At 52.0% G+C, this 16166-nt stretch overlaps 1 protein-coding gene across 1 annotated transcript; it reads left to right on the forward strand.

Annotated features, from left to right (window-relative positions):
- The first annotated feature begins 8835 nt into the window (after positions 1–8835).
- Positions 8836–15186, forward strand: LOC124528417 (zinc finger protein with KRAB and SCAN domains 4-like). The gene is made up of 5 exons (XM_047102026.1): positions 8836–9225; positions 10714–10861; positions 12150–12232; positions 13192–13315; positions 14226–15186. Exons 1-5 carry the CDS (start codon positions 8872–8874, stop codon positions 15086–15088), a joined length of 1572 nt encoding a protein of 523 aa, XP_046957982.1. The 5' UTR covers positions 8836–8871; the 3' UTR covers positions 15089–15186.
- The last annotated feature ends 980 nt before the right edge of the window (positions 15187–16166 follow it).

Below are 16166 nucleotides of genomic sequence, written 5' to 3' on the forward strand. Positions count from 1 at the left end.
AGTCGGGTAAGCGTCCAACTTCGGCTCAGGTCACAATCTCACGACTCGTGGGTTCGAGCCCCGCATCAGGCTCTGTGCTGACAGCTCAGAGCCTGGAACCTGCTTCTGATTCTGTGATTCCCTCCCTCTCTGCCCCTCCCCTGCTCACGCTCTGTCTCTCAAAAATAAATAAATGTGAAAAAAAAATCAAGTGATGAGTGCTATAACAGAGGATTTAACCAAATATCCAGAAAGCAAAGAGTAGGAAAAGATCATTCTGACTGGGTATGGAGCAGTGAAAACATGTGGCTTACGGGCAAATGCATTTGAATTAGGCCTAAAATAACAAACAGGAATTTGTCAGGCAAAGAAAGGGCGACGGGAGGAGACCCAACAGGACCAAAGCTCTCTAAGGTTACAGGGCACAGAAGATCTAGGGACCGGGTGGGTGCTGGTGGCTGGACTACAGATTACAGGGTATGGGCAAAAAACGTGTGGGAAGAGATAAGGTGGGAACAGAAAACAGCCTTGAACTCCAGGCTGTTTAGACTCTATCCTATGGAAAACTGAGGGGCAGTGAGGCTTTCATGTCACTGTGACAGCATTAGATCTGTGTTTAGAAATACTGAGGAAGATTCAGGAAGGAAATCGTGAGAATATGTTGCAGGGTTGTGGACTGTAAGCTGGGAGGCCGAATGGTAGTTACACTGACAGTTTACTTTAATGGTAGCATTTGAGTTTTATACATGGCCTCAGCCCAGTGTTAACAGAATTACTGGGGTGCCTGGGGGGCTCAGTTAAACGTCCGACTTCGGCTCAGGTCATGATCTTGCAGTTTGTGAGTTCGAGCCCCGCGTCGGGCTCTGTGCTGACAGCTCACAGCCTGGAGCCTGCTTCGGATTCTGTGTCTCCCTCTCTCTTCGCCCATCCCCTACTTGCTGCCTCTCTCTCTCAAAAATAAACATTAAAAAATAGAATTATCAATGTCTGAGAGAATTTACAAGTTTTCCAGTTGTACTTTATTGCGGGAAAATGCATTTATTCCATTCATTCAAATACATGTGCTGACCAGATGCCTGGCATAGTGCTCAGGTCAGAGCGGTGAGAGGAAACAGACTTGGTCCTTGCCTTTATGGCGCTTACGGTGGGGGAGACAGACGCTCGTGTGATATCTACATGAACAACGTTATGGTGTTGAGAAAACAGGACAGTCACGGAGACTGGAGCTTATGCTTTGCCAATGTCCACGGCCAACTGCACTGTGTTTACTCTTTACTGCAGTAAAGGTTTTTTGAGTCTTCAGTCCAAGAAGACTGTAAGTCTGAGAAGTCCTAACTATGGATTTGCATTTAACTTCATGATTGTTAAAAGTGTGGCTTACCACGGGGTTACATTCACAGGCGACAACTGTTCTGTGATTAGGCTCAATGCCGCCAAGAACCCCGGAGCAGTGCAGGCAAATGCTCCACACACCCAAAGCCACAGGCGGGCAGCCTCTGTCTGTTCTCCCCACAGCTGCCGGGTGAGACCTTACCTCCTGCTCTCGTGCCGCCCTGAACCTGTCTTTACTCATGGAGGTTTGTGGACCAAGAAATGAATTTTCCCTTTTCATTTCATCAGGACGTGGCAAGGAACGGGAAGGGAAGAAGGACGGGAAAACACTCTCTTTCCCTTCTCCCCAAGCTCCCCCCCCACCCCCCCCCCCCCAGGGATCTGTCAGCATTATCTGGTGCTCCCAGGTCTCTCTCCACTTCCGATCACATCCCAACTTGCTACAGATCCCAAACACCTCTTATGACAAAATGCCTAGAAGATGTACAAGTCTACATTTGCCATAAAATTACGGATGGAACTTTCTTCAATGTTTTACTTACCTGATTTATTCAATTAAGTGCCCTGATTCAATTAAGTACAATTTGGTGTCATCTGATTTCCTAGGAGGAAGCAGGTAGCTGATACACATCTGACGAACCAAATGTAATGAGTTAAAAAAAATTTTTTTTAATGTTTACTTATTTTTGAGAGAGAGAGAGAGAGAGAGAGAGAGACAGAGCACAAGTGGGGGAGGGCAGAGAGAGAGGGAGACACAGAATCTGAAGCAGTCTCCAGGCTCTGAGCTGTCAGCACAGAGCTCAACGTGGGGCTTAACCCACAAACCACAAGATCATGACATTAGCTGAAGTCGGATGCTTAACTGAGCCACCCAGGTGCCCCCGTCATTGAATTCTTTATGTGACCAAGACCCTTTGGTGACATCTTTGGGATTACTAGGTGAAAGCCTCAGGGCCAGGGAGTCTCTCCAGTTCACGCAACAGCATAATTAAGGTTACTAATTAGTGGACCTTGTGAGAGGAAGATAGATCTCTGGGTGGGGCTACACTACTTCTATGACTTTTTAAAAATTTTTAAATTTTATTTTAGAGACAGAAAGAGAGAGAGAGAGAGAGAGAGCATGAGTAGGGGAGGGGACACAGGGAGAGAGAATCTCAAGCAGGCTCCATGTGTAGCCCAGCGGAGGGTGGGGTGGGGATCATGACCTGAGCTGAAATCAAGAGTTAGACACTCAACCCTCTGGGCCGCCCTGGTGCTCCCTTACACGATCTCTTTAAATGTAGACTATTCTCTGGCTGGTAGCAGATGAGGAAGTCAGAGATTTGAAGCATGAGGAGGATTTGACGCACATTTGCTGGCTGGTCGCTGGAGGAAGGGGCCACGTGTAAAGGAAGCTGAGACCAGTGTCCTGCTGGCAGCCAGCAAGGAAAGGGGGACCTCAGTTTTACCAGGAACTTCTGTCCTACAACTGCAAGAAATTGAGTTTTGACAACTTGCATTTCTAAAATACAGTGGACAGATTTGGTGCCGTTTTCGTTCCACACTCAAAGTTTCAAAGTTTTCCTATTTGATTTCTTCTGATGTCGATTCCTGTGTTCTAGATCGATGTTGCCATTTCCTCACTCATTTTACTCCGTAAACGTTCCCTGAGACCTACAATGCATCAGGCCACTCAGCGAGGCACCAGAGATACAATCGTCAAGAAGACAGAGCCCGCCCCCCGTTTTGCTGGGGCTTATGAAAGACAAAGCAAGAGCAACAATGGTAAAAGCGAGGAGGCAAATGATACAGTGACAGTTGTGGGAAGTACTGTGAGGAAAACCAACCACTGAGTTACCAAATAAATGGAGGACCTGTTAAGACAGGTGGGTGGGAGGTAAACGTGTAGGCTGAGCCCTTAACAGCAGAAAGGAAGTGAGCCACGCAAAAAGCAGAGATGGGGGACAGGAAGAGCACGTGACACCGTTCAAGGCCCATGTGGTCACACACGTGAAAGGCTGGAGCGGAGACAGACAGACAGAAGAGTGAAGAGTGGCAAAGAATTAGGCCGGCAAGACAAGCCGGATCGTGCAGGGCCAGGAGCATGGGCTTCATTTGAAGCGCTAAAGTCACAGTAGGCTTTTACGAAGGGAAGTGAAGAGACTGGATTCACGTTTTAAGAAGCTCTGCTACCGGATGGCGAATGAGCTTAAGGAATGACGGTGGAGCCAAAGTGCCGAAAAGCCCAGAGGTGGAAGAGTGGGGAGGGAGGCCGTCGCAGGGGGTCCAGAAAGACTTCGCCTGAATAACGTATTCTTCAAGTTTGTTTAACTCTGAAAAATACAACTGAAAGGCAAAACAGCTTAATTTTTACTGTACAAAAATGCTTCAGTCTTTGGACAGATGTTTATGGAGCTGTGCTAAGAGCTGGGTTTACAGAGTTTATAGCTCAAGGGGAGAGAATTACAATTTGGTGAAATACAAGGCATGATTTTGGAGGTGTGTTCAGGCAGACTCCTGGAGGAAGTAAGTGAGCTCATCCTAAATCCAGTATTCAGTTTCTTTCTTTCTTTTTTTTTAAGTTTACTTATTTTGAGAGAGAGAGAGAGAGAGAGAAAGAGAGACAGAGAGAGACAGAGTGAGTGGGGTAGAATCCCAAGCAGACTCCACACTGTCAGCACAGAGCCCAACTTGGGGCTCGATTCCACAAACCATGAGATCATGACCTGAGCAGCAATCAAGAGTCGGCGCTCAACCTACTGAGCCACCCCTAATAGTCAGCTCCTAGAATCACCTATAACCCACTAAAGAACTCACAGATACTAAGTGTCAGTGAGGTGCCAGGCAGCAAACACATGCGTCCTCCTGTTCCTTAGCTGAACTAAAAACACGGGAGGAAAAAGCATAAAAGAGCATTTTTCTTATTAGCTTCAGCACATTAGCAACAGTGAGATCACAAAAATCGTAAACCACTTGTGTTGTAAAATATTTTCTTGTTTTTATTTTTTTATTGTTTATTTTTGAGAGACAGAGCATGAGCAGGGGAGGGGAAGAGAAAGGGAGGCACAGAATCTGAAGCAGGCTCCAGGCTCTGAGCTGTCAGCACAGAGCCCAACTCGGGGCTGGAACTCATGAACTGTGAGATCATGACCTGAGCCGAAGTTGGATGCTCAACCGACTGAGCCACCCGGGCGTCCCTAAGATTTTATTTTTAAGTAATCTCTACACCTAACGTGGGGCTCAAACTCACAACCCCAGGGTCAAGAGTTGCATGCTCTACTGACTGAGCCAGCCAGGCACTCCTGAAACGACCTTTTTACAGCTGGTTTTGTTTTTTTCCCCTATAGGGTCCAAATACAATTTACCGTTTGCATTTGGCTGATTTGTCTATTCAATCCTTTTTAATCTATGACATTTTTCTTTCCCTCCTCCTCTTTTTTTTTTTTTTTTTTGATGTTTATTTGTTTTGAGAGAGTGAGCAGGGGAGGGGCAGAGAGAAGAGAGAGAATTCCAAGCAGGCCCGCACTGTCAGTGCAGAGCCTGATAGGGCTCTCCCTTCCACTCTTCCCTTCTCCCTTTCCTGGATCAGTGGACTCATGGGGCGGGGGGAGTGGCAGGAAAGGTGGGGGAAGAGTTTTCTTACCTGTCTGTGCTAAAATTGGAGGGGACGGGAGCGCCTGGGTGGCGCAGTCGGTTAAGCGTCCGACTTTGGCCAGGTCACGATCTCGCGGTCCGTGAGTTCGAGCCCCGCGTCGGGCTCTGGGCTGATGGCTCGGAGCCTGGAGCCTGTTTCCGATTCTGTGTCTCCCTCTCTCTCTGCCCCTCCCCCGTTCATGCTCTGTCTCTCTCTGTCCCCAAAATAAATAAACGTTAAAAAAAAAAAGTTAAAAAAAAAATTGGAGGGGACGGATCTATAATCCCATCCTCTTCCATTTATTCTAATAAATGCTTCTGTGTATCAGACAGCGTTCTTAAGTGCTTTACGGAGATCACATGTGTAACTGCATGAAGTAGACCCTTTTGTTATCTCCCTTTTAGAGACAGGGAGACCGAGGCACCGAGAAGTTAATAGGCAACATGTCCAGTGTCACTCAGCAAACAAGTGGCAGAGGTGGGATGTGACCCTCATGCCCGTGTTCTAACCACGAGGAGTGGTAGTTTACGCAGCCTGGTGCTGGCACTAGTTACGGCTAATGCCTGCTGTCCTGTGAGGTGGCTCTCCTGTGACCCTCCTGACATCGGACACTCCCCAGTGTCAGAGCAGTGGTCACCCTTCCCTTGGCTCCTCCTTGGGACTGTCTGCAGGGGACACAGACCCCCAGCCTGTTTGCACACCCTTCTGCTGCCAGTGTCCAACCAGGGGACACCTGGGTCCCTACAGTGCCTGCCTCTGTTCCCTGGGGGCAGCTTTGCCCTGACTCACCTGCCAGGGGAGTCCTCCTCTGGTCCCAAGTTACTCCCAAACTGAGACTAAGCACATTCTGTGAATGCAGGGTTTCTAAACTATGGCCCTTTAGCTCCCAAGGTAAAATTCAGCAATGTCTGGAGACATTTTTTCGATTGTCATAACTGGGGGTGGACGGAGCTACTGGCATTTAGTGGGTAGAGGAGGGGGCGGTTGCTGAACATCCTACTCTACTGGGAAGCACCCCCAGCCTCCCAGACACACAGTTAATCCCACCAAAATGTCAGTGGTGTCCAAGTGGAGAATCCATGGTTTACAGAAATAACTAATTACCTAGTGCTTTTTTTTAAAAAGTAGGCTCCTCACCCAACTTGGGGGGGCTTGAACTCACAACCCCAAGGTCAGAAGTCAAATGGTGTACTGACTGAGCCAAGCAGGCACCCCTCGTCTCTAATGCTTTTGCATTCATTCATCGGTTCACTTACTACGTGTCAGGACCTAGGAATACAAACATGGGTAAGGTAAAGACAGAGCTGTTGGCAGGAGGCCCACAGTCCATCAGGTTTGGCAGAGTTTTAAATAGAGAACAAAGATGCACAAGGACTGTTGTTTTTCATACGAATTCGAGTGCTCCGGTGTGCTTTCCATAAGCTCTCTTGTTTGGTTTTCCTGAGGAAGGTAGGAAGTGGCAGGGGAGGAGACCTCATTCTGCCTAAGAGGGTGGAAAAGGTGCTAGGCAGGGGGCATTCCAGCTTCAGAGCTGGCGTGGCTGGCCTGCAGAGATGTGACATCCTGGAAACAAATACTACGTTAAGCTGTCAGGGCAGCAGCTGGCCTCCTACAGATTTGGGCAAACTTTGTGCCCGCTGAAAAGCCGATACCTCCGTTGACTGGACACCATCTGAGGGCCTTGGATGGTGAGCCCTACCTGAGCGCCACTGGCTCCTTGGCTGGGTGCATTTAGCAGTTCTCAGCCTGCAGGACCAGAGGTTATTTACCAATTCATGGGGACAGAGGATGAGTAGTGGGTGTGAGAAGAAACAAGTGCTTTACTTGGGTAAGAATGGCAGCGGAAAGGGGAACCTGGGTGGCTCAGTCGGTTAAGTGTCCGACTTTGGCTTAGGTCATGATCTCACTGTTCATGAGTTTGAGCCCCATATCAGGCTCTATGCTGACAGCTCAGAGCCTGGAGCCTGCTTGGGATTCTCTCTCTCCCTCTCTCTCAAGAATAAACAAACATAAAAAAGAAAAAAAAAGGAATGGCAGAGGAGGGACTTGATTAAGTATGTATTTTAGAAGAGGTCCCTTGGGGGGGGAAGGTGGGGAGGAAGAGAGGCATTGGAAGCAGAAAAGGCTAGAGACAGTGCTGAGGGCCTGGGCCAGGACAAGGGCAAGAGCAGACAAGAAGGGACAGCTCTGGAGACATCCCAAGGGTAGAACAGATGAGGGAAAACCTGGCAGGTGGTGCTGCTGTCTCTAGAGAATGCCAGACTGGGGAAGGAGCAGAGAAGGGGGAAGAAAACCAGCATGGTCTGAATTGGGTTTATTTGTAGGATTTCCAGCGAGAACTGCCTGGGAGGAAGTTCAGAATAGGGATTAGGAGTCTTTAGCCTAGAAGTGAGAGTTAAAATCTTGCAGGTGGTTAAAGACAGTCCTGGGGAAGAATGTGGAGAAAGGAAAGGGTGAAGAACAGGATGGAGAAAGGCCAGTGAACTATATGCTGTTAGCTGACATTTACGTGCTATTTACCACCAGCCGGGCAGTGTCATAAGAACTGTATGCACATACTTAATGCTCACAATATCCCTGGTACGGTGGGGGAGGTGAGGCAGAGATGTGGACTACTTTGCCACGGCCACTCAGTAAGGAAGCAGTGGAGCCGAGATCGTGAGCCTGGCTGTCTGGCGGGAGAGTTCAGCTGACCAGGCTGTAAATGGGGGCTGGAAAGAAACGGGAAGGAGAAAAGCAGGAGTGGGGCCCGGGATCGGGGACGAGACTGTTTCCGGAAGTGGACAGCAGCATCAGCTTCTCGAGAAGCAGCCGTGGAAAAGGCCAGCTGGGGGCGCACCTCTGGCGCAGGAGCGCTCAGTGGTCACCGCTGCTGGCTTGCTGCTGACAGTGTGCGAAGGCCAGCGGGAGGCCGGTACTGCGGTCGGAGTCCGGATGTTTCCTTTCCAGAAGTTCAGCTTGAAGGGGAGGAAGAGTGGCAGGGTGAGGATTGCTAAGGACGAGGTGCAGCCACTCTGCAGCACACGGTGGTGGTTTCCACTGCTTTGAGGTTTCTCACAGACACTAAAGATCTCCAGCCCAAAGCTGGGAGGGGCCGAGGGAAGCCCTACTTTCAGCTGAATTTGGGTCAGTTTTATGCCTGTTGTTTGGGCAAGACTAACATCAGAGAGAACTGGGAGCCCCGCTGGCAGGTGTCCAGGGCTTGAATCCAGTCCTGTTGCTTTTGGTTCAGGGCCTGCCGTTTCCTCATCTCTTCCCCCAAATGTGCGGCCTTAATGGCAGAAAAGGAGCTGGTATTCACTTTCCGCTGCTGCGTGACAATCTGCACCATCTATCTGCTTAAGATGACCAGACATTCCCCATCCCGTAGGTCAGAAGCCAGGCAGGCTCACCAGACTCCTCATCTTGCAGTCTTCCAAGGCCAAATTCAGGGTGCTGGCAGGGCGGTTCTGGGGTGGGATCTGCTTACAAGCTCGTGGAAGTTGGTGGAATTCAGTTCCCTGTGCTCAGTCCAGACATGAGAGCTACGAGCTACATCATCACAGTCAAATCCTGGGACCTGGGCAGGACTCCTTGGGGTCTTAGAACTAGGCCACCCACAGAGCAGGCTGCAAACGGGATGATCGGAGCAGTCGCTGTTTCCTTCCTGACTAGTCTTGAGATGGGGGGTGGGGGGTTTCAGGCCCACCCCCTAGGATCCCTAGGAGCCTGTTGTGGGATTGTGGTTTCAGGTGCCGCAGAGGATGGAGCCAGAAGGAACCGCAGCCGCCCCCTGGCAATGTCTGGGCCCCCGGGCCTGAGCGAGGGGGCTGCCAGCACTGTCGCTGGTTAATAGTGATCTTCCACCGGCAGGATCCTCCTGCAGGAGCACGGCAGCCCACTAGAGCCAGAAGGCTGGAGAATCGGCGGAGGGCACAGCCTGGGACGCCCAGCCCACAGAGAACCACATGGGGCCTCCGGTGGCGAAGACGGAAGCCGGAGAGGCCTCTGCCCCCGTGCGGGACGCCAGCCCCCATCGGGGTCCTGAAGACTCGCGCCGGCGCTTCCGGGGCTTCCGCTACCCTGAGGCCGAGGGGCCCCGCGAGGCGCTGCGCCGGCTCCGCGAGCTGTGCCGCCAGTGGCTGAGCCCGGATATACACACCAAGGAGCAGATCCTGGAGCTGCTGGTGCTGGAGCAGTTCCTGACCATCCTGCCCGCCGAGCTCCAGGCCCGGGTGCGGGGACAGCACCCGGAGAGCGGGGACGAGGTGGTGGTGCTCCTGGAGCACCTGCAGAGACAGCTGGAGGCGCCGACACCGCAGGTAGAGGCCCCGAGCCCGGTTTCTAACCCAAGTGTCGGGCCGAGGGCGGGGCGTGCCGTCAACATCGGAACTTCTCTCTCTCTCTCTCTGCCACTCGGGTGGAGTCCCTGGGCCCCTCCTCGTAACAGAAGTTTTAGATACATGAAGGATCACAGAAGAACTCGATTATGTTGAAATACGTTGCATTAAACAAATTAGTGACAACGTTATGCGTGCGCTTTTTAAAAATGTTGCACTAATCAGTAAGACCTGGGCACAGGCCCAATAGCCCGGGTGCGGTTTCAAAGTCGTTAGAAGCATGAGTGACTCTGACACTGTTCGTTGTGCCGTAATGTGGTGTGAACACATCTGCAATTTTTCTTTTTAAAAAATTTTAAGTGTTTATTTTTGAGAGAGCCAGAGCATGAGCGGGGAAGGGGCAGAGAGAGAGAGGCAGACACAGAATCCAAAGCAGCCTCCATCCAGGCTCCAAGGTGTCAGAACAGAGCCCGATGCGGGGCTCGAACTGGGCCACCCGGGCGCCCCAAAACATCTGCAGTTTCTATTGGTGGCGAAGTGCCGTGGCTTTTGCCACATGATCGCTGCTTCAATTTCTAATAGAAGGAAAGGCCACGTTCCCTTAGGGGCTGGTAACAATAAAACTACTCCTTTCCTATTCCAAGTTCATGGGCCACATGGGAGGAGTCCAAGGACCCCAGGCTAGAGAACACCCCGGTGGAAAACAGGTTGATCTCCCCGCCTCTTGCTTTGCCAGTCTGTTGTAAGGTGGTGTCCTCTGTGCACCAGTTGACGTTCCTTCAGGGGCCTGCAGCCGGAGCCTCCTAACCACTGACCAGGAGATCCGGGTCTGCACTGGGGCCCACTGCCCGCGAGCCCTCCACAGTGAAGGCGTTTCAAGTCTCTTAGCTTCAGCCTCCTCAGTCATTACAGAGGGTGTGGGGAGTTCTGAGCTGCACGTGAGAAAGTAACTTGACAAGTGCAAGTTGCCCATAAATGCATGGAAGCCACCTTTTAGTGGGGACAGACCGTGTGTCCCGCGTTAGGTGATTTCACATTCTGTGATCTTCTTTCTTGGTTCTCAAAACCAGTAACAAAACCCTATAAACGAGAAATTCTTACCCTCACTTGTCAGATAAGATAGGAGTATTTTGAGAGCCAGCACCGGTTCCCAAAAGTCTTTGTAAAAGCACAGCGTATACAGTGTGGGAGCACCTGGTAATGGCAAAGAGCACGGGCTCTGGGGTCCCTCTGCCTGAGCGCCCATCCTAGCACCGCCACTTATTAGCTGGGTGACCTTGGGAAAACTGCTTACACTCTGTGTGCCTTTGCTTCCTCATCGGTGAAATGATCACGGTAACGGTACCCACCTCAAGGTTGTTGTCTGTGTTACCTGAGTTAACGTTTTTCGTGCCCCTGGAAACTGTGAGGCACATGGGAAGTGCTCCAGAAATGTCTGACAAATAATGAAAACGAATGAATAACCTCTAGGTCCCAGGTGGTGACCAGGGCCAAGAGCTTGTCTGTTGCGAGATGGCAGCACTGACACCTTCCCGCGGATCACGGAGTGCCCAGTTCCAGCCGGTGAGGGCTCTGCTCAAGCATGAATCTCTGGGATCACGGGCCTTACCAGGCACAGGTGAGTGTTCTCTTCTGGGCGCGTGAACCTGCAGACTTCGGCCAGCTTCATGACGATCATCTGATAGGGGCGCTGACTGCGACGTTATTTGGCCATCACTGACGGACTCTACTTTGAGACTGAAAGGGAAATTTCAAACGGTGGTTTGGAAAGAATCGGTTCCCCATTCATTTAACACGTAATTATACCTCCTACGTGGTAGCCAGTGTGGTTGGTGCTGAGGACCGGCCGCTGGTGAGACAGAGTCCTTCCTGGTGGCACTGGGGTTTACATTCGAGTGGGGAAGACAGCACATACACACGACAGTACAGCTTCCAGTAGTGGTAAGTGCCAAGAAGAAAACGAACAGACTCTGTAAAGCCTGTCGGAATATCCCACAGACTACAGGACTACCGCGGATTAGAGTATCAATGTCTAGGGGCGCCTGGGTGGCGCAGTCGGTTGAGCGTCCGACTTCAGCCAGGTCACGATCTCGCGGTCCGTGAGTTCGAGCCCCGCGTCGGGCTCTGGGCTGATGGCTCGGAGCCCGGAGCCTGTTTCCGATTCTGTGTCTCCCTCTCTCTGCCCCTCCCCCATTCATGCTCTGTCTCTCTCTGTCCCCAAAAGAAATAAACGTTGAAAAAAAAAAAAATTTAGAGTATCAATGTCTAAACCCTGGGTCTCTTATGAAAAGAGCAGGATTTACTCCACAGGACTGGCTGTATGTCCTGCGGTGTCTTCTCACGTCCCTGAACGTGTCCCAAGACACACAGCACTGAGACGCCGGCCAACACGCAGTCCTGACTTCCAACACAGGCTCTAGCTAAACCAGCTGTTTTGTGCTCCGAGTAAAGTTTCCCTCCTCCAGGGAGACCGCCGGTTCTTCTGGACGCCGAGCAAGTTCTGTACAAGCAGATGCCCATTTCTGCCTTCTGGTTCCAGCTTTATTTTGACTCTAGTTCTTCCAAACCAAAGCAGAAAGCCCTTACTGACCCCTAAAGGCACTTTAACCGAAATCTTACTTTTCTCCCCTTCGCAAGCAAAACCCAGAGCATCTTCAGATGAAAAGCTTGTTTTATGGTTTAAACTCACCATCCCTTCCAAGGACCCTGCCGTTTTTGCATAGATTTTGTGTGTCGGCAGAGCACAGCACAGGTCTCTAGGCCCCGGGACTGGAGCGGGTAGGGATCGGGCCTTTGGGGAGACACACGCTGTACGAAGTTCCAGGCCCAGTGTTTGCGCTTGGATTCCGCAGGCCAGGGAGGCTGAGTGCCAGGGACGTCTCACCCAGAGCTTCTTTCCTTCCTAGTTCTCCAGGGTCCTGGGCTTGCCCCGGGAGGGCGCTGCAGCGGAGACGCAGTGGTGGCGGCCAGGCTGCCCCCAGAGCCCCAGGTGAGCCGGAGCCCCTCCCTGCCCTTCGCTACCGGGGTGCATCCCGGGAGGGTCGCCCCCTCCCCGTCTGCATCCTCCAGCCAAACGCCAGATGGGACGTCAACTTTCTCGTCTGTCGCCGTCTGACTTCCTGGTGCCTAGTTGGGAGCCTCGTCCTATTTCATGACTAGCTTGGGTGCCGTTTCCCAGACCCCTACTCCGTGTCCTTGGCCAGCCCCTTCTTCAGTGGGGTCTTCTTCGTCAGTAAGGGCGATTCTGCAAAAGCAAACTGAAGCTTTTGTTGCGACGGTGCTTTTGTTCCGAAGGTTTTCTTTTGCTTTCCTGCCCTGTTACCGGGGGGTAAGCACGTGGTCCCTAAGCTTGCCGGGACGGATACGGCACGCCCACGTGTCTCAACTAGTCACACGACCGCAACAGTCTGTACTTAAACTGGATTGAACGTCTTACCCGGTCCTTCACGCCCTGGAGGCTCTGTGGTGTCCACTGGCTTCCCTGACTTTCCTCACTTCAGACCCACGTTTCCCTGTATCTGAATAACTGTTAATACAAACGAGCCACCATCACTAGCGGGGGTCAGTTCCGGTCCTTGCAGTGGCGTGGCCTTCGTTTTCCCAATCTTTTTACCTTCTACCCTGGTGTCCAGATTATTTGTGTGGCGACCAGGGTGTCCGGCTTATCTGTGTGGAGACACGGGCGACTGGCATATTTGTGTGAAGACAGCGGTGTCTGGAGCACTTGTGTGGAGACACCTGTCCTCACGTGCTGTCACTCTACTTCCGCAGTGGTTTTGTTGGCGAAGCCGTCACTTAAGACCGGGAGAAGTAGCGTTAGGTGCCGCGCCGGCTTGGTCTGCGGAGCCTCAGGGACTGTCCCCTCACCGCCTGAGCCCCTCTGCGCAGCACCCGGCTCCGGGAGGGACTCTGGGTAAGAGGAACTAGGAGGCCCGTGTGCCGTTTCAGGGCTTGCTGAAAACGGAAGACGTGGCCCTGGCTTTGTCCTGTGGCTGGGCGCAGCTGGATTCCTCTCGGGGGAGCTTCCACGGAGATGAAGGGCAGGAGAACCCCGGCGGCCTGACCTCCCCGGGTAAGACTGACGGGGCCTGGTGCGTCGTAGGCCTTCGTGGCTCCCTTTGTCGGTTAGAACCTACTGGGCTGTAAGACGCTGTCTGAATTCTGTCTGCGTGCAGAGCCACCGTTTCTGAACCCGGCTACTAACCACGTGCGTGACCCGATCTTTAACCCTCCCGGCCCGGCTCCCTTCCCTTTCCTGCTGCGTCCTGGCCGGGTTAAGTGGGACACGGCAGGTAGAGCCCCGAGCACAGGCCTGGCTCATAGTAGGGCTGTCACCGTTGGTCCCCTCTCTGTTGCTAGTTCCGACACAGGACGAGAGCTGGGGTGTCCTCAGGAAATGGGCCGTGGGACTGTAGGGCGAGAGCGAGGAGTGAGCTAGAGATCGGGGTGCAGGACACACGGGACAGCCTGACCCGTCTGAGCTCGTGCAGCTCGACCTGGTGCAGCAGGAGCTCTGGCTCAGATCTGTCAGCACCGAAGCCCGTCGTGTCGGGGCCCCCGTCTTCGTCTGGGATAAGAGCCGAGAGGACCGTCCCAGACTGACGATCGCTTTCTACGTGCCTGCTCTCCTTGTGTCGCACGGGACACTTCCAAGTCCTCACGCGTGCCTGCTTACCGCTGCCATCTGCCCAGCCCTCCTCGAGTCCAGCCCCAGTGCAGGGCCCTGCCTTCGCCCTCAGGACTCAGAGCCTCTGCGAGCGTCCCCAGCACGGTCCTTCCCACCCTCCTCCACCCCCCGTCACCCTGCTTCCAATGACCCCAGGCCCGTTCTCAGTCTCCTTCCTCCCCAGCACCCGTTCGCCCCTTCGTCCCCATCCTCGTTCTTGTACGGAAACCCTCATCCCTGCGTATGTGGAACTGCAGTCACAGCTTTCCTGCGTGGCAGGGCATCACTGACCACGTGTGGCCACTTGTTATTTCAGGTGGTGAAACAGAGGCCGAGATCCGGGCCCTGCCTGTGGACGAGGTCCGGCCAGTCCAGGAGGCTGGGGGAATACCACGCCCCCTGCGGGAAGACACTGCCCAGATTCCTGAAGGCACCGAAGCTGGCGAACAGGAGGGCAGGTTCCCGAGAAAGCAGAAAACCGCCACAGGAAGTAGGCGGCACTACTGTCACGAGTGTGGAAAGAGTTTTGCTCAGAGTTCAGGCCTGACTAAACACAGGAGAATCCACACCGGGGAGAAACCCTATGAATGTGAAGACTGTGGCAAGACCTTCATCGGGAGCTCTGCCCTCGTCATCCATCAGAGAGTCCACACTGGGGAGAAACCCTATGAGTGTGAGGAATGTGGCAAGGTGTTCAGTCACAGCTCAAACCTCATCAAACACCAGAGAACCCACACTGGGGAGAAGCCCTACGAGTGTGAGGAGTGTGGGAAAACCTTCAGCCAGAGTTGCAGCCTCCTTGAGCATCACAAAATCCACACGGGGGAGAAGCCGTACCAGTGCAACACGTGTGGCAAAGCTTTTAGGCGGAATTCGCATCTCCTCAGACACCAGAGGATCCACGGCGATAAAAATGTGCAGGATCGTGAATGTGCAGAGACCTGGGAGAGTCAGGGGAGGGTGGAAAGCCGGTGGGAAAACGTTGAGGCTCCCGCGTCTTACACATGTGACGAGTGTGACAGGAGTTTCACTCGGAGTAGAAGCCTTATCGAACATCAGAAAATCCACACTGGTGAGAAACCCTATCAGTGTGACACATGTGGGAAAGGCTTCACCCGAACTTCATACCTTGTTCAACACCGGAGGAGCCACGTTGGAAAGAAAGTTCTATCACAGTGAGCCACGTCGTACATGCCAGAGTTGTTCATTCCTCACAGAACTGGGCTGAGGCTTTACTGACCGCTACATGCCATCTTGTGCTAGAAGGCCGAGTCTGGAGGGATGCATTGTCTTCTACATTCTAGAAGGTGGCTGGGAAACAGCTTGTTTGATAGGAGGCTCTGGGAGAGTTGTCTGGCAGAGGTAGGACATGAAATGATTGTTCTCACCTACTGGACTGAAATGGGCCTCCAGACTGGCTGACCACCTCCAGCCAGCACTTGATGACGTCTCCTGGCGAGATGGCTCTGATGTGGGGGCTGCTGCTGTGACTGTTCATTTTCCATATCATGGGTCCTCCACAGTCAGATTTGTGACATCTTATGCCTCCCAGTGTGCCTTAAACACAGGTGCTAATAAACATTAAATGTAACACTGAAATGACCTTCATAGATCTGCATCACGATACCATCTAGATTTGTGAGGAACTTCTCAGGAAACCTGGTGGAGCTTGTGTCTAATTCGGAGGCTCTAGACTCTGAGTTAATCTAGTGCATTTTTTGCCAATCAGAGGATTGGCAGTGGGGTGCGTGTGGGGTTACTGTGATAGAAGGAATCCAATTTCTTGACCAGACTAGGAATTTTCATGTGAATACCTCAAACAGGCTCTTCATCATTAAATCACTGTGAATGTGTGCCACTCTTGGGATTCCATTCTTTAATATCACTACTCTTTGCAGAGAAAATAGTCCTATGCGGACTGTATGAAAATTAATCAAATCAAAATAAAATGATAAATTCTCTAATGCTCAGCATCTTGATTCTCACCTTTTCGTTCTCTTGGGCCCAGTGCTCTCTAAAGCTACAGACACTATCCTGCCCAAAACCCACTCCACCGAAAAGGATAGTCGACCGAGTCACGACCTACGCCTCCTAAGTTCAAACTTCCTTTAGGTCGGTAGATTCATACCAAATATGTAAAGCAAGTATTAGGCTTCAAAATTCCATTATTAATGTGGGACCGTCTTGGTCTTAAATAGTAATTTCCACGTCATCAATGTGGTACCATCTCTTAATTATTCACGATGAGAATTTTAGC

Source organism: Lynx rufus, unplaced genomic scaffold (assembly GCF_022079265.1).
Source record: "Lynx rufus isolate CCGP_SWC_20201006 ecotype Redwood Valley unplaced genomic scaffold, mLynRuf1.p SCAF_6, whole genome shotgun sequence".
NCBI classification, from domain to species: Eukaryota; Metazoa; Chordata; class Mammalia; order Carnivora; family Felidae; genus Lynx; species Lynx rufus.

Excerpts from the sequence above, each read along its gene's own strand:
- LOC124528417 (XM_047102026.1), top strand. The coding sequence starts at position 8,872 with ATGGGGCCTCCGGTGGCGAAGACGGAAGCCGGAGAGGCCTCTGCCCCC. Across the intron at positions 10,862-12,149 it reads ACGGGCCTTACCAGGCACAG|TTCTCCAGGGTCCTGGGCTT; the intron begins GTGAGTGTTCTC and ends TTTCCTTCCTAG. Across the intron at positions 13,316-14,225 it reads CGGCGGCCTGACCTCCCCGG|GTGGTGAAACAGAGGCCGAG; the intron begins GTAAGACTGACG and ends TTGTTATTTCAG.